Source organism: Neodiprion lecontei, chromosome 3 (genome assembly GCF_021901455.1).
Source record: "Neodiprion lecontei isolate iyNeoLeco1 chromosome 3, iyNeoLeco1.1, whole genome shotgun sequence".
Taxonomy (NCBI): domain Eukaryota; kingdom Metazoa; phylum Arthropoda; class Insecta; order Hymenoptera; family Diprionidae; genus Neodiprion; species Neodiprion lecontei.
The window spans coordinates 33,022,405-33,041,500 of NC_060262.1; the positions used below are offsets into that span (position 1 = coordinate 33,022,405).

General features: G+C 43.5%; 1 protein-coding gene across 3 annotated transcripts; it reads left to right on the forward strand.

Annotated features, from left to right (window-relative positions):
• Positions 1–646: 646 nt before the first annotated feature.
• On the forward strand, positions 647–18,251 carry LOC107226643 (ras-responsive element-binding protein 1). 3 transcript variants are annotated; one of them, XM_015667530.2, is made up of 5 exons: positions 647–1,454; positions 9,150–9,259; positions 10,324–10,394; positions 11,021–15,439; positions 15,575–18,251. In XM_015667530.2, exons 2-5 carry the CDS (start codon positions 9,154–9,156, stop codon positions 16,085–16,087), a joined length of 5,109 nt encoding a protein of 1,702 aa, XP_015523016.1. In that variant the 5' UTR covers positions 647–1,454; positions 9,150–9,153; the 3' UTR covers positions 16,088–18,251. The 3 variants fall into 3 exon arrangements, with proteins under 3 accessions (XP_015523016.1, XP_046591300.1, XP_046591299.1); XM_046735343.1 differs by lacking the exon at positions 647–1,454 and adding an exon at positions 8,796–8,803; XM_046735344.1 differs by lacking the exon at positions 9,150–9,259.
• The last annotated feature ends 845 nt before the right edge of the window (positions 18,252–19,096 follow it).

Sequence of the window (19,096 nt, forward strand, 5' to 3'; positions counted from 1 at the left end):
ACAGGTATGTATAATCTACCTGTCCGTGCATCGGAGCGTTCGCGTATCTCAACATCGTAAGAACTATTCGAAGCAGCGCTGCAGCGTGGTGCGGGGATAGAGGACACCTTCGGTACGGTATCAACGCGCTTGTGTCGCCTTTATCAAGTTTTCCGGAACGAGGCGATAGGGCGGCGGCGAGAGGCGGAGGGACGGAGTGGCGAAGAGAGGCGGGGCGAAGCGGGGTAACTCACTGGTCGATCGCCACAGCTACAGACACGTGAAGCATCGCGAGGGATGCGAGGGGGAGGATAGGAAAGAGCCTCTTCCCTCTCCCCCTCCCGCCCCCGTCCCGCCTACCGCCAGCTCGCTCTCTCTCTCTCGCTCTCTCCTCCGGCACCTTCCTCCCCCTGCGCGAGCCTTCGACGACGAGGAGGATCGTCTCGTTCGCCGCAGCGTCTCGTCCGCGCTAAGGGTGGGGGCATCGCTGGAGCGGCTAGTAGGGGAAACGGCGGAGAGGGAGGAAAGCACATTGGCGACCGTACGGAGAGCAGAAGAAGGGCGCAAGCGAGAGATCGAGGTGGTGGGGATACGCCGACGAACGACCGTGGGCGAGACAAGGACGGAGGGGGATGAGCTGCACTCACGGACAGGTTGAGAGAAATTCAACGAGCCAAGAGTCACTCTTCTTCGGGACGCGAGCCCGGTAACACGCGCGCTGGATAGTCAAGCGACGTAAATAGAGCAACAAACTCTTTGCAATATTCGGACTGGCTTTAAAACTCTCATTGACATCACCGATCTTCGGTCAATTTCCTAAACAAATAAAAACATTTAAAATATGCTTAATAATAAATGTATACTTACGCGTACACGTAAAACTTGAAATTGTGTAAATATGGTTTAGTGATCTCATATGTGTGCGCGTGTTTTTGTGTAAAATATTAAGGACAAAATAAACTGATATGTATTCTTAGTTGGGTGTGTGATTTTCGTGTGCTTCGACTAATCTTACACTTCTTCTTAACTTAAATCCCTGTTTGGTAGCTGAAAATTTTCTTGCGTGTAAATATCATGTTGACAGTAGTATGATCTTAAATCATTGTAAACATACACGTCCGGGAGTGAACTGAATAACACGGTTTGACATTATTCCCGCTCGTTGTTATCGTTCGTTTTTCGATACCGGAGATTTCTCCGCTCATGTCGGAAAAACGTAATCCGCAGCTAGTGTAACGATGAAGCGTGACGGTAAGATTTAGGTATTTTCGAGTGATTCGTCTTCTGTTCGGCACGAACTATGCACAGATGTTCGAAATTGCTTACCTTGTAATCCGGCAGAAACATCTATATTAGGCAGTGTGAATAAACAATCATCGACAGTGTCAACGAGTTGTCTCTCGAAGGATTTTATATGGTCATTGGATTTCACCTTCCGAAAAGCTGCTGCGTTAACATGGATTATTCTAATAAAGGTACGTTTTATCCGGCGTAATGTTTTGCTATCTCTATATACCCTATTTACACGTAACGCATACTATGTATACCTATGCATACAGTCGTGACAGACGAGAATTTTGCTTCGGCAAATCACACGACATTGAAGCTAGGCAGTCGGAATTAGCTGTCAAACGTTCTGACGTTCGTTCGATTAAGATAGTGGGTCCAAAAATCAAAATTTCGAGAGATACGTACCTCGGACCCCGGATACTTTCATAGAATCTTACATGAGGACAAAGCTATACAAACTGCATTTTTCTATTTACAAAAAGTTAGACACGGTTGGCCGCTAACTCCGGCTGCTGTAACTTCGGTTTCACCCGAATCATCAAACTTTGAGAAAATGTTGGATGCGTAGATACACGCGCGTCATGGTTCCCCTAATTACCCTGAACAACGGTATGCGCATCTGCTACGATATCTGGCACAGATACGATAACGTTCGATATTTAAGATTAGGGATACAAGTCTGATCAAGGCCGATGATCTTATTGGTCAGCGTTTACAACTTGCGCGGCAAAGTGTACATAGATACTGTTTACATACGTATACATACACATGTATATACGTATATATATATATATATGCACACGTATATTTCGTCGAACCTAATTATGTATCATAGGTATACAACTTTTTCCCACTTCCCGCGACCGGCAGAATCTATACCGACGTGGATTTCACCTTAATGTGTAATTGATCGTTAATGTTTATGTCCGTGCGATGTTACGCACCTGCCTGTTTCTCCCCTGCCGGCCATGATCGATAACTCAATCACAACTCCTTGCTCTCCAATCCCCCCCACTCGCACCCTCCCGTCATCCCACTCCAACCTTGTCGCCCTCTTGAATTGTACAATTGAGGCGAGATGTCAACGCCGTCGAGTCCGTAGAATAATTATTGTTCGCGCAAAGGCCGTAACCAACGGAAAATCCACGCGATCCCAATGTTATCTGACGGTCAAAGAGCTAATCTCGTTTATGTGGTCCTTACGGTCTTCCCCCGAGCGCAAAGGCACACCTACAATTCCGATATACCCGAGTATAAGTGCCGGAGTGCGGTGCGCTTATCGCGAGTACCAATTCAATCGTGTCTTGTTTGTATATGCACTTGTACTTCTCGCGGCTCCGTTATTTTCAAATTGTATAATCGAAACTATCCCTTGTCGGTGTGTTTTTCACTCAAGAGGAGGACTTGTTTTCGTTTGAGATTCTCCGAGAGACATCGATTCCAGCCGAGCAGATCGCGTTGCTGCGTGTGTGTGTCGAAGAAACCAAAACACGAGAAGGTCTCGTGGAATGACGTGTCCGAGGAATCGTTAATCTCCTTCTAACGGTTATTGAAAAAGGAGCAAACAGTAGCCAGCGGCCACTCAGATAAGGACCTTTTGTGTCCCATGAATTTTATCTAAATAACTTCCAAATATTTTCGTCTCTGCTACTGCTGCTGCTGCTGCTGTGCGAGCTTTATGGTCTTTCTTTTCCTTCGTGACAAAATCTCTCGACGACGAACCGTGTAACTCGTACGTTATTTGTGAAACTCAGTTTCGTTTCGCGTACGTCAGGATTATTCCGAAACAATCTCAACGCGTTACAGGTACATTGCACGCCCAACTCGTCATCCCGATTGCTCTCGTCGCAGACAGCCAGTGATTGTATCGTAAACTTTCCCTGTCCGTACGTTCCATGCAACAGCGTTTTTTCCCGGCAGTTAGGAATTCGTTACCTCAGAGTTACGCGCCGCTGTTCAGCCTTAGTGCCACGCATCGCGCATCGCCAGCATTATCTTTAATTCGCAATCGCATCTCGATATTACCTTTCCTCTCGCAGCCTCTAGGGTGTGGCTCGAACACCAACCCCCTATACATATTATTTTCCATCTCGCAAACAACCCCGATATAGGTATGTACATGCCTACATATATGTATAGACGCATTAACGGTATTGCGTTACCGTTCTATTTTACATACCTAACTTCGTGTATGGGTGACTCAACGGGAGTCGTAACTGCAACGTACTTCGCCGACTATTGTACCCTTACAATCTCCGCGCCATTCCAGAGACGCTGAAGGTACTCTGATAAATCCACCCCGCTGGTTATTTGCAATTACCTATTATATTCGGAAATATTTAAGCCGCGGGTGTACGTCTAATTAGAAATCCAAGAATCGAATTAATAGAGGACACTGGGGTACGCGTTGCGTAGGCAAAGCACGGCATGTAACAGTGCACGAACATTACCCGGTTACCTACTCTTCACCACCCAAATAGTTGTAAATCGTCGGTATATCATTGTCGAGCTTCGGAAAAAATTGGTTCTTGATTTTGCGGGATGCGTTTGTACCTAGCGGAGTGGAGGGACGGCATTATGCGGTTGTATCCGGTTGGGCCACGTAATCTGCGATATCTTGAGCGCGGCAACGGGCCGCGGGGGTTGTGGGGTCGGGTGTGAAGTTGGCTTCATAACCAGGTTGCACCACCCTCCGTCTATTTCTCTCCCCTACCTCGTTACTTTACGAACGACTCACACGCCAGCGACACCACCTGCACCCACTGTCCTCCGCCGCCCCCCTCGGGGGCTGTGGATGTTATAGCTGCAGTCATGACATGGCTACGTATATGTATACCTAGGCATTATAGATCACTCCTAACACCGGACGGCGTTGCCTGGTAACCATCCTTCAAACATCGTTTTACGCCAGTGTTTTATACAAACGGAAAAAGCCTGCATCCACATCTTTCGTGCGCACCCATGTATATTTACCTACACATATATATAATATATATATATATGTATGTATGTATGCATAATATACCTATACGTACCGCGATTATCATTGCGTGTTACGTTCATCCGTCATCGTTGTGCACTACGACCGTTGAACGGTGAGAGAATAAACTCGAGAAATACCTAGAACCATTGCGCGATGGATCATCGATGTGTAAAAGGGTTTTTCCTCAAAGCTCCGCTAGCTGCAAGCGATCCTCCGGTGTACGAATCATTCGCACTACTCTGTAATACGTGCATGCCGAATGTTTATATTTGTAGCAGCGTCGAAACAATGCGCGCCCAGCAGAAGACCGGAATTCCCCACAAGCACATGACCTTTGCTCTGCTGATCGACAGCTACGTACCTACATGTTTGCGCAATAATTTCTTAATCTTGTATTAATTTGCTTAAGATTGCAACTCCTTATTTCCCTGCACGCATCGAATTCCAAACGAGCATGTTTCGGATGTTGACCTCTTCTGTCGAATAAGTATCTATCACGGCTTTGAGTGCAATTATAATATTCGTTATTTTTATATCGAAGGAAATATGTAATTATGATTATTAGCTTCTGTAAATATGATTATTTGCTGTAGGCAAATTTGTAATAACAAGTCAAAGGCGGGTGTAATCCAGCTACAAATATCGAGATATTCGTGGAATTGAAATTCCATCCTTTTGTTGCAAAGTTTCACAAGCAGTTTCGCGAGATCAGTCATTCGCAATAGGTAAAGCGTACGGCAAAAACTTGGGATGTACCGCCGGACTGATTCGTCGTAAGGTGAAAAGCTTATCCTCGAGGCGGCTTCGCGGAGTCCCGTCAGGTCCTCCAGGGCCTAAGTATCAAATCCTCTTACGTAACCAGGGTGGGCGGCAGCCGGGAACCGGGGTTGCCAAGGCAGCAGCTCTCGCAACACGCAAAGCTCGACGTTGTCCGCCATCTTTGCTCTAGTGGCGCGTGGGAGTCGAGTCGACGGAGGTGAGCACCGGGAGTAGAGGGGGAGAGAAAAAGGAGATAAAAGCAACCGTCGAGAGATCGGGCCTCGACCAATGACGCGGAGGATGCGTAGAAGGGACACGCCCTCTATCACAAGCGCCGGCTACAGCGCAGCATCCGTAATTCGACTCCCGCTCCACCAAGCCAATCGATCTACCTACTCTCCAATCTAGACGACAGAGTTGAGCTCCGCGCATCCTCGTCGCCGCCACTGCGTGTCTCGATAACAAAACACCATTTTTCGATCCGAACGGTTATTTTTGTAAATAGCGATGTGTTGTTGTAGGTGCTACGTGTAGGTAGAGTACGAACGTTATAGATAGTATACCATATATATTTATACACGCAACGTGGGGGTAAATCTCGTTATATCTACACTCGTCGTATAACTTTCACGGAATTCCATCGACGTGGAAATTTACATTTAAACGCTTCAAAGCGATTCGATTTCCCGCTCTCAACTATCCGCTTCCCTCCAAGCTCTCTTCCGGATCGACGAACTCGATCTCTGCATTCTTTTCTCTTACACTGTTTGCGGGTTGGACGGGCAATGAAACAAATCTCTCGACCTGCATGTTCATCTGTAACGTATACTTGCTTAATCAGAACAATTACACGCGATTGCACGAAATCGAATATATACAGATATAACGTTTCGACGGTTAAAAATCATTCGAAAAATAACAATTAGCAATGCCTCGGTATTATACTAGGCTCGTTTTATACGCTACGTCGTTTCGTATATATCATCGATCGCCGCGTATCAAAAACTCAAAAGTGTAACTTATAGCACTAGCGATTATACGTATAGGTAAATAGAAAAAGTGAAAGTCAGTGCGAACTTTAAATTCATCCTCTCTAACTCTCTCTCTCTCTCACTTTTGTATTTTTGTACTTTTCTATTAGTTATTTTTTATTATCTTGTTTTAATTTTGAAAATTTTACAATAGTTAACTACTCTTTATTTTTACTGATTAATTGTACCTATTTTACTCCTGTTTTTATTTATTTTTATTGATGTATCCTTATTTTTGGTACTTCTGTTTTTTTTCTGTTCTTATTGTTTTGATTATCTCCTTTTGATTATCTTCCTTACGCGTACTTGCCGCATAGTCCTTAGGGGATCGTAAGGTCCCAGGACTTGTAATAAACCCGTTTCTCACTCTCTATCTCTCTCTCTCTCTCTTTGGCGCGCGACCGCGCTCGTGTGATGGACCGCGAAAATATGCCCTCGAGATTACAGTGTTTACATTCGACGACCTTGCGTACGTGAATATATAATATAGAGTCCTGCGACCGCCCGTACGCGATCATATTACGATAATACCGTTTTGCGGTTAAAAATCTGAAACTTGATCGGGCCAACGCATCGTACTTATAATTAATAGGTTACAACCAGTTTTTCGCGCTCAATGCGCACGCGTGACGCCCCAGCGTGTATAAATCCAAGGGGTTCCCGGTACTCCGGGAGGTTATAATAGAAACGGGCGTTTCGAACGTCCCTGAATTAGTACGCTTAGGCGACTGCGTCGCACCTGCGGGAGCACTTTGGGGGTCAAGAGGTGCAGGTACCGGGATCGAGTTTTCGCGCCGATGAAAACTACCGCTAGTGCAGTATTATAGGCGTGTAATAAGCGTACGTGTGCAGGCCGCAGGTACAAGAGGCGTAGTCATCGTAGCTGGCGCATGGACGAGTCATTGTGTCGACAGAACCTGTTCGCCGTCATGTCAGGCATCCATCCATCCATCCATCCATCCATCCATCCATCCATTACGGACACATGTGTTACGTGAATGGATGGACCTTTTCGGGTTTACGTAAGACTGGCGACCGCGGGTCGAACGAGCAGCTATAAGCTCGAGTTCTTACCCAGAAAAAAACAGACGCAGACAATCGAATTCTTTAGAGTTCAGAAGTTCTATGGAAGAGATCCACAAAGTATCTATACATATTAATGCCTCTTGGAAACTGAAAGACGTCGTCGTGACATGCTGCTGCTTTATGCTCTTCACCTACTGAAAGCTGAATATTTTCATCTTAGCGTTATACACCTTATATGTATACTGCGCCTGAAAGGGGGGGAGGGGGGGGGGGGGGGGGATAGATGCGTATAGGTGTTGAGATGCCGGAGTGTTTATCGATTTCTCTCAGCTTTTATGAATTATCGCCGATGCTCGAGCATCGACATGTTCCTTCGTCGTTCCTTACCACGCTGATTCTACCGCGAGTTTATATTACCGCGGTTACATATTTGATTTAGGCCGTATGCTTAGACATGATGCGGATCGAGGCAGATAGATTCTAGTTTGATGTCTGTGAGAGTAAGAAAAAGTATAAGGAGAGCGAAGAATTTAGTAAAAGGCAAACAATCGTCGGTTCGACAACGCGAGACGCGTTCCGAGTGACCGTGATTCACTTGTTATTTGAGAGCGCCGAATGTCCTTCTTAACTTGCATTATGTCGATACGTGTACAATTGTACACGTATCATGAATGCATGTGTGCGGTATACTTATGTCTACACATCTCGGGATCGCGTAGCGTACGGGGATAGCCAGCAATCTGAGTTACAGAGAAGAAGAGAAAAGTAATAACAACTCGAGAGATGTTTTGTCTGCGGCTCCTCGAACGTCGCCTCTTCTATCGTACCGTACACGCTTCGTCGATCTCTGCGCGAATCTTACACCTACGCGTATTTCTGCAGACCTTATATATCCTTATCATGCGAGCGGTCGCGTTCGGTCCTTAAAATTACCTGATGAAGAAATATTATTGATCATTTTTATTGTTTTGTTTTATTTATTTTTTTTTTTTTTATCTTCATCAAATACCGTAGAATCATTCCACATTAAATGACAAGGCCAGTAATATCCAGCGGTGTCACCTTATAATTAGAGGCGTGAAATGGTCGCACTGTGTATAACAAACGTTACGAAAAAATTTAGGTTGACTCGTGGTGATCGGGGTGGGGGAAACCTTGTAACAGATACGAGTCTGCGCTATAGAGTTTGTTGCAGCCGATGATCGGCTGCGGCTTCGAGGAAACGGTGACGAACGACTCTGAGAAATCTCCCAACAGCTGATCACCGATTTCTCATCATTCGTGTGATAAACGTGATTAATTTTCTCGCATGCAGCCTGCTGCTGCTGCTCAGAAAAAATTATAAACGGCGATCCAGCCTGCAATTATTTCTCAACCCGTTTACTCCACATTATATTATATTCTTGTTAGTTACATGTATGTACCTACCTACCTACGCGTATAAGGTATAAGGTGAATCGAACCGTTTGTTCCGTTATGCGGATTACAAATTACGCGTGATCTTGCAGCAGACACTATTTTATTGTGTAACATGCATACGTACATCTTACGTGTCTTATATACACTGTGTGCGGTCAGAGATTCTTGACTCGCTGCTGTCCTGGATTCTCCATCTCCGGCTAGGCTGTACCAACTTCCTGAACACGTCAGATATATTCATTCTTTCCATCCATCATCGTCGTTGCCGTGGTATTCTCTGACGTGAGGAGGCAGTGAACTTCCTCACTTCCTTCGCGTATGTAGAAAAAGTTGCGTTTGTAATGTGTTTAATGCAACGAAATCAAATTTCCAGTAAAAGGAAACGTAATAATCACGCGGACGGGAGATGGTGACGTGGTTTAGACAGTTACAAGTTCCGTCTCGAATATTATTTACCACTTAATTGTATACCGCGTTTCAGTCATTATCTTATTACGTCATTAATTTACGCACAAAACAAAAAACGAAGAGGCAATAGCACGAACCTAGCGGGGGGAAAATCGATACTGGCAACAGTATTCTTTGGTTTTACTCAATCGTCGGCAATTCTAATATTATAACTATCCTAGTCTAATTTTTTTTTTCTCAACTTTGTGTCACAGATTTATGACAGGCAGATTCCAAGGGTCTGCAGAAGAGCTGCTCTCTCGCTCTAGACACATGGCATGTCTCGCAGATGTTATTCCTCTTTCGCCAATCGTCCCTTTTTTGGGTAAGACTCATTCCAATGATTAATATACATATCAATTTCTCGCCACATTTCGCGCCAAAATTTCAGGGTATTGTACGTTTGTGTTTATTATTCCTATCGGAATTATAATCGTGAATTGAAAATAACGAATCATTTCACCGGTGATATCACTTACAAGCTTTGTCGTCAAAGTTTGTAGTTCGGGAAAAGCGGTGACCGCATTGCCAGAACTGGGGAGTTCGATTTACGAGCGAACAAGAATTCCGCATACTAAAGCTTTGGGACAAAGACAGCAAGCCTTCTTGTGGATTACAAGCGTACTTGCTAAGGAAGAGTTGCGGTGAAGGAAGGTAGCTGATGTGACCGCAATATCCATCCTTCCTCGTTTAATACTCCCCTCCTCCGTTGCAATGATTAATTGATAATCATAATAAATGCTGATAACATTTATCAATTGGACTGTTATAATTCAGAACTATAGTGCTATTTCAATGCGAAAGTAACTTGGGAGACATTGTTAGTGGGACTATTGATCATCCTAATTTGTGATCTGTTATCCATATATCTGCAGAATTAGAGTACCAAGCATGCACTTGTTAATTAATCTGACGGTCGCAAAAACTAGACTCGTATAATGCCGAGGTTACGGTGCTTCTGTGGCTTTTAGGGTCACCAAGGATCTTCTGTCAGAATTGCAATTTCGTTTAAGGCAGGGCAGAGATTGTGTACGATTATAATAATTAGGTCGAATTCAGCATGCTTGTGCGCTTACAGATTACATTTGATTACCAGCAGCGTTCTTTTAGAGCAAAGCTGCATATCAATTCATTCGCGAAATTGTCGATAATCTTTTTTATTTTTGAAGCAAGTTTTTTCTTTTCTCTTTAATATCATGCACCCAGCCGAGACTGATAAAGTATTTTCTAGATTAAGAACAACTGATCCGAACCCGTCGCGCAGGCGAGTTATCCCAACCTTAATCTCTCCCAGTCTCTGACGCATCCATCCGAGGCAAAATAATAAGCGTATAAACGCGATACGCAAAAAACAAAAATAAATTTCGTATCTTCGCTTTGTGATTACAGTTACCGTAGACAACGGACTGGAGCAACGTCAGAACATCAAGACGCAAATTGATACAGATACGTTAGCGCCGGTAAGTTCATTTTCTTCGCGCTGAAATTTATCCGTCAGTGGCTTTTATCCCATTATTATAATGATCATGAAATTGCAAATCATAAACATGACAAGATCATTGGCGTGAAAATTTCTAAAATTTACGTTGCATCGCATTGTACAGCGAGGCAAAAACTTGTCGCGTGTGGTGCCATCTTTTCTCATAAATTTTGATGCTGCCTGCGCAACATTGTTTGTTTCTTTTTTCTTTAAAATTTTGAAGTGAGCTTACGCGCAGTGAGCCACGATTCTTTTTATTTCTATTCAAAATCTGTAGATGTCACCATTTGATCGGAGTACAATTTTAATTGAAAATATGAAATTTCTACGGAAATATGAAAAATTGATAGCACGAAGGTGCACGATCGACCTCATTATTGCACGTCTAATTTTCCATATTGATCACGAGTAATGTGTTTATCTGGTGCTTGTTCCTCCGCGGGCTGAAAATATTGACAAAACTCTCTTTTGTTCGTATAAGGTTTGTTGCCGCTTATCCCTCTCGAGAATGCAGCCTGTTCTGAAAAACAATTATACAGCGGCTGTATACCCGCAGACATTCATTTGTACCTATGCTGACCACGTTCCTTCTTCTTCTCTTTCAAGGTCGACCAATCCGGCTCAGCTCTCGTTTGCCCTGCATGTTCCCTAGTGCTACCAAGTACGCGTGATCTGACGAATCACATACGGGGCCACAACTCGCGGAGAAACAGCGAGGGTAGTTCAGTCGACGACGAGTACACCTGTTGTGTCTGCAACAAGGTCCTCAGCTCGGCCAGCTCCCTGGACCGTCATATCCTGGTCCACTCCGGTGAGCGGCCGTTCAAGTGCGGAATCTGCGGAACTACCTTTACCACCAACGGCAACATGCATCGCCACATACGGACTGCCCACGGTAGCAGTTCGTCGAACAGTTGCACGGATTCAGACGGTAGCTGCGACTTCGACAGGCCCGAATTGAAGCGGCGGAGAGACGCGGAATTCAACAATAACAATAATCTGTCTAAGAGAAAATCGCCGGACCACATGGAGGACGACCTACCGGCGAGTAAACGACCGCACAAAATTCTGTTGAGGAACAAATCCACAACCAAGGCCAAGATTCAAACCGAGACTCAGCCGACTCACAGCTGCCCCTTATGCGGGAGGAACGATTTCGCGACGAGCAGCCAACTCAAGGCTCACTTTGACCAGGCTCATCCTGACTATCCTATGAAATGCGATATCTGCAATCTGATTTTTCAAAATCTTCAACTGCTGAATCAGCATCGTCGGACGGCCCATCGTTCGAACGATGACCAAAATGTGAATGTCGGAGACTCGGTTACCGGCTTTTCCGATTTGACCTTCATGGATTTTTCAGCCATAAACTTTCCGGGTATTGCTCGTGCCCTTTGCGAGACTACATTGCATCTACCGGCGTCTGGGGAAGTAACCAAATTCCAATGCCGCAAATGCTTCAGAGCTTTTCCCTGCAGAGCTTCTCTTGACTCCCATGAGACTGACTGTGGTACCCAAATAGCAGTGCGGGAAAACATTCCCGAGGATCAGTCAAAGAGAAACGACTTTTTCGCCGGATTGAATCTTCAAGATAAAGCGGCACTCACCGAAGCGAAGGAGGGAAAGGATCTGGCCGACATACAGAGCATCATTTCGCTCACGTCTGAAACAGCTATTCTGCAAAACTTTTCACGACCTGACACAATCACCCCGGATAACGTGATCAGGGCTGGGTCCAGCGTGGGTTCGTCCGGATCATCCTGCACCACATCCGCTGAAAACAACGAGGAAGAACTTCAGGATGCGTTCTCTGCCCAGTTTCGTCGGATGAAACTCCGCGGTGAATTTCCGTGCAGACTGTGCAATGCTATTTTCCCCAACCTCCGGGCTCTCAAGGGTCATAATCGGGCGCATATGGGAGTCAATCCGGGAATGCCGTACCCCTGCAACATGTGCCCCTACACAAGCACCGACAAGGCCACCCTGGTGAAACACTTGCGATCTCACAACGGCGACCGACCTTACGAGTGCTCGATGTGCAATTACGCCTTCACAACAAAAGCAAACTGTGAGCGTCACTTGCGGAATCGTCACGCCAAGCTGACCCGCGAGGAAGTGAAGAAGGCGCTAATCTATCATCCCAGCGAAGATCCGCAGAACGATAACGGGGAACCCCCGGCACGAATCGTGCGGGACGACATGCGGACAATTCTTGTATATCCGATGGTACGCGAAGAAGCCATGCAAGAGAAGACAATGAGCGTTGGCCCTGACGTAAAGGCCGAGATCAGGGTGATCGATGAGGCGAAACTTCGACAACCGGATCTTGGCAGTGCGCGGCAGGATCCCCAGCCGAGTAGTTCCAATCAATCGGAGATATTCCAAGGTGGAAATCCGGAGATTCAACCGCTTGAGATGCAGGTACCAAGGCACACCGATATTTCTATGGACATAGACCAACCTCAAGACTTGGTAACCAGGCCACTTCGGTTTACACACAACAACCGCGCTCACGACGATAACTCGTCGAGCGGAAGTGTATCGCCTCTAGTCACCGATGCCAATCAATTAGCAGCAATACACCAAAGACTTCCAAATCCTCACATCGGTATTCAAACATCCACCGGTCATTATAGCTCAGGCAATGACGTGCCGTTGGATCTATCGATGGACGCGTTGGATTTAAGCAAAAAATCGAAGGTAACGGAAACCAAACAACCTGCCGTTGCTCCAAACATTGAAGAATCCCACCGGAGTGATAACAACATTTACCACGCGGCGAATCAACTACTTTTAACGCAAGCTCTGCTCAAGAGTAGTCACAACCCCCAAACCGCAACCCTGCAGGAGGCACTTTATGCAAACGCTCAACTTCTGTTCCCAAACCTTGGCACTTTTTCACCTGCAAGTTTTATAACACCATTCATGTTGAATCCCCACCTCTTTGCAAATCCGGAGTTTGCTATGAACAGTAGACTTCCGAAGGAACCGATCAGAGGTCTGGGTTGCAGCGGTGGTAGCCTCGTAGAACCTCCGATTTCCAGACTCGAATTTGGAACACCTTATTCGCAAAGCAGCCAGGCTTCGTATCACTCGACCAGCGAAGACACCACCGCCAACTCGCCAAAGCTGATGTCCCCGAAGTTATCGAGCAAAGTACCCGCTGCTCGTGAAAAGATTGATAACTCGTCGTCATCAAATTCCGTTAAGATGGTTATAAAGAACGGCGTTCTCATGCCGAAACAGAAACAACGAAGGTACAGAACTGAGAGACCATTTAGTTGCGAACATTGTACGGCCAAGTTCACCCTGAGAAGCAACATGGAAAGACATGTGAAACAACAGCATCCGCAGTTTTGGAGCCAGCGACAACGAGGCGGGCATTCAACCAGAGGTCGACCGCCCACAAACCCACCGACACTACTGCAGAAATTCAACCAACCCGCCTCTCAGCCAGTATCCCAGAACTTTCCGAGCATCCTACCAAAAATCGACAAAACCAGTTCGACGCAAAATCACGGGAAACATCCAATTTCTGATCAAGTCAAGTATGCGATTCTTGCACAACAGTTGAAGGCGAATAAACCAGAAGAGAATGACTCTGAGGCGGATTTGGTGATCGATGAGGAACCCAGAGAAGAAAAAGCTTCAGAATCTCAAGCACAGAATAGCGAACGGCAGCCCCTGAGTCTGCTGAGAGGTAAGCTAGAGGATAAAAATGATTACAATAAAGATAAAATTATGAAACAGCATGTGAATGAATTTTCGAAGGACTATTTGGTACAAATAAGAAAACAACATCTTGAGGAATTGAAACTTGACGTTAAATTGTCTGATGCAAGTAATGCGGAAGATAATTCGGAAAAGGATGTAAAGGACGATATGGACGAGAACAAGCTGGAAGATCAGAAAAGCGTGGAGAAAATTGACGAATCGGCCGAGGTTGAAGAACCTGAGAAAACCGGAGGGGAAGACGGCACTGTCGATCTTGCTAGCGTGTCGAAGCTACTTGACAACGCATCGCAACAGTACCAACAGTTTCAACCTCAGGATATGAGCGACGAGGAGGAGGGACTTGTTGCTGCAGCGAGCGAGGGAACCAATTCTGGAAGTGAAGAAAAATCCGATTCCAGCAACTCGGAGACCGTTAAAAAAAAGTCGGCGTATTCGATGGCACCGAACAGGGTTCCATGCCCGTACTGTGACAGAGTATTCCCGTGGACGTCTTCACTGAGGAGACACATACTGACGCACACCGGGCAAAAACCCTACCAATGCCACTACTGTACGCTGCTATTTACAACAAAGTCGAACTGCGACCGTCATCTTTTTAGGAAACACGTGAAATCCAACGGCAGAAGCCGGGCCAAAGCATCCAGAAAATTATCTTCCCGCCAAACCACGGCAAGGTTGATAAACAATAACGCTTTTGCGACGAGAAATGTTCCGGAGAGACCTTATAAGTGTAACGAATGTCCAAGCTCGACATTCTCGACTATGGGAAACCTGAAAAAGCATGTCACCTCCAAGCACCGCGGCAGGCGTGCGCCAAAATCGCGATCGGTCAGCTCGATGAGCGATGTGCAGAACAGCCCCAACGGATCTTCGAAACACAACGATCAAAGCGAATACGAAAGTCACTCTTCGAGTCCAGGAGAGACAGTGCGTAACTCGCCGATTAGCCTCGTAGAAGAAACTGTGCAGAAGGCCAATACTTCATCCAGCACCGACACATCGCAGTCCCTGAAGTCCTCTCCAGAATCCGGATCCACCGTATCATCAGGCTCGTCCGAATTACCATTCAAGTGTCACCTCTGCGACGGCAGCTTCACCGACAGGCAGGACTGCCTCGAACACATCAAACACGATCATAAACCTGAATACGAGCTTCTTTTGAAAAAAGGCGCGTTGGACATGGCTGCGGAAACCGAAAACCATCCCGAAGAGCAGCAACAACAACCACAACAGCAGAGCGAGGATGGAGAAGGTCAACGCGGCAAATTTCCAGATTACGCGAACAGAAAGGTAAATATTTTTAGTCGGTTGAAACGTATATACATAGGTATAATCCACGGTGTTTCAGTGTTTTTATGGACATTGCCGCACAGTCGCATGGCAGACGAATCACCGATTAACCCGAAATTCTTTGATCTCTTTCAGGTGGTCTGCGCTTTCTGCATGCGCCGTTTTTGGTCAGCCGAAGATCTCAGGCGACACATGCGAACACACACGGGAGAGAGACCCTTCACATGCGACATTTGCCGTAGAAAGTTTACCCTGAAGCACAGCATGCTGCGACACCGCAAGAAGCACGACTCTGTTCGTTCCACGATTTACACCGGCGCCAGTGGGGACGAGGATGCCTCTCAGATGGCAATTAACAGCAATAGTAACAGTAACAGTGGGATTAAGACACAGGAGACGTCAGCCGTTCTTAATGCGGTGTCGGAGAACGCAACTCCGGTGCGATTTGGTGCCCACGCAAAATTGGCCAGTCTTCCTGGGAAACTTACAAGCATTCAACGGTACAACAATCACGTGGAGAGCACGGATGAAAACGATTTGATCTCAAACCTTCTGGGCATTAGAGACAAAACTATTATTGACAGGGTTTTGCAAGGGTCTCCTGACGACGCAGCGAAGATACTTGGTGTTAAAAGTGGTCCGGAATGAGGTATTGTTTTGCACCGGGCATTATTTAATACAATCCCCCTGCTCTCTTTTACTGATTCTGTCAGATAACAATTTAATTGTTTTATTTTATTCTTGTTCATTGCTCCTATCATTCCAATTATTACCATACGTTAAAGTTTTCTCTCTGTTTCTGCGATGTCGGGAAGTTATCAATATTTTCAAATTTTCAAGAAACTTTGAAAATCGTTCTCAAGTTTTTCTTATTCACAAGCGTGCCTTAATATTAGATTGTATCAGCTCATTCTGCGCTAACATCGAAGTCGCATTGAGTATTTGTTCCTTAATCATCATTGATATAATTGTTTACCTCCGAGTTAGATTCTACATATGGATAAAAATCAGTTAGAATCAAGGCATTCAATGATCGTTTCTATCAATATAACTTGTAAATCTCTCAATTTTCAATTTTCTCTAACGGGGTCCGAGGAAGAAAAACATACATAAAAGTAATTATTTAAAATAATAAAATGTTTTTTGTGTGCGATTTGATGAATAACTTTTCTATGTTTAGATTTTTCACAATATAATATTATAAATATATACATCTACGTATAATATATTATATACATACATAAATGTACGTCTAAAGATTGGGCGTGCTTAATATTATATTGTTATTACTATTATCGCTATTATTATAAATGATACTACTGCACTGTTGTTGGATTATACGATCACGTATTACTGCGCCACTATTAAGGGTAGGGGTAAATAGATAGAATTGCTGATTAATAGAAGGATCAGAATATCGTGAATATTTTCATAGACGTGAAAATCTCATCAGTAGAATTTCAAAATGTGGGATTTTCAAGCACAGATAATAGAAAATGTGGTAAATCGAAATACAAAAAGACCAACTATGGTATAACAAAATCGAGCATCTGTATACGATTCTATATTATCGAGAAAAATTCTGTCGATTCTACAGTTTGGCATTCTATGTTCCGACCTTTCTAATCTTTCACTTTTCCTTACTTCGACTTTCACCGTTTTTAAATTATAGATAAATCAAGCTTTTCCTTTTATAAAAGTTCTATACTGTGGCCCTTCTATTTTTTGATCTTACTATATATCTACCCCGACCCCACTACTATGTGTCTCATTTGGAGATGCTTGTGGGGTCTTACTTTGTGGCAAGGTCCGAAGGATCGTTGGAAAACCATGGCACCTGTAACAACTAAATCGACGATTTTGTGCAGTTGGAGGTTTCGTTTCTGTCGTCCCAAGATATATATCGCGTTCATATAATGTATATGTATGCATATATATATACATTTTATATGAACTCTTGAAATATCTCTTGAACCTAACTAAATATCGTTACACATATAAATATAAAACTATAGGTAGACATACATTTTTTTTCTTCTTTTTTTTATGGTAGTATTTAGAAATCAGTATCTCGTCGCAATGGAACGTCGACCGTATAGATTGTAAAATTGAATTTGGTGTTGCAGCGTTGACAATTATTAAATTGCAACGGACGACGTTGCATCGCAAATCGTTTAGCTGCGTTTTGATTGAACGAAATCAATTTCAAGCAACGAATTACGGAAAGCCATATATGAATTTTATTTAAGTATCAGCTAACATATTCGCGTCTGGTACACGTCGCGTTATGTGGGTGCATTTTAGAGTGCCTTTCTAGCCAAGATATCTTTGAACAAGGAATCGGATTAACTTGGCTTATTTTCTCTAGTAAATGAATAATACAAAATTAAGAAATAAATAAAGATAAAAAGTACTTATTAAAATGAAGGTAAACAAATCCGTCGTATATTGCAATGTTGCTAAAAATTTTATTAATTTTTAAAGTAACCACATACTTTCTATTAGAGCGTTGTATACTCGATATCTCAAAGGATTAATATTACCAATGCCATTCGTAATTGAATCATCTTTTCAATTCCAGCGTCGTATTTTTATAATTATTCTTATATAATGTCGATGAAGCAATTTTAAAACACGATGAGTTCTGACTAAAGTTAAAACCAAACAATGACGTAATATTTTTAAAGAACCTTTGAAGTGATCGACGAAGCGTCATCTTTGTTAAAAGAAATTATTTTAAAAAAATTATTAAAAAACAAAAGCATAAAAAAAATGCATAAAAAGGGAAAAATTAAAACTAAAACGCAATATAATCAAGTTATTTTTTATTACATTTAATTGATTTATATATATATACATGAATGTATATGTATATATACACACACACGCGCGTGTATATACGTATATATGTAGATATATATAAATATATATAAATATTCAATATATATATATATATATATATTATATATATTTATATAATATATATATATGTGTGTGTGTGTATATTTATATATATATACACGCGTGTACATACGCATATATATGCATATACATTTTGTTATTCAAGCGTTAATTATAACGTAAATATTATTCATAGTCTATTTTAATTGCAGTAACATAAAAATGTATTGTGGTCTTTGAAATGCAATAAAACTAAATAAAGTTTACCCGATGTGTACTCGTGTTTTGTGGAACGCGATGCAACTGAAGGGCATATGCGATCTCGGGGTAATCGAACCCCCAGGCTCGAATAACTTGAAGCTATTTAAGCTTAACATTAATAGGTTATGAATTATTAAGTGAAATATAAACTTGTCCATTTCTCCTCTCTTCGTTACCTAAGAATATTTATTCTGTTTACATTAGACATGACTGTAAACTATTGTGTAAACACCTTTAAGCCTTCGAGAGTTTTAGTCGGCTCTCGGGCTTGAAGACTTTATACATACCCATTGTATAACACGCAGGCATGCATACGTACGTATATATGTACATATTATGTATGGCGCACACACACACACACACACACATACAGATGCGCGCGCGCAGTTTGACGAATTTAAAAATTGACCTCTCAACTAAAGTTTGAATGGGAGTACCACACATATAGTATATCACTTGCTACATATTAAAAACGTTATATCTTGGGTATAATAA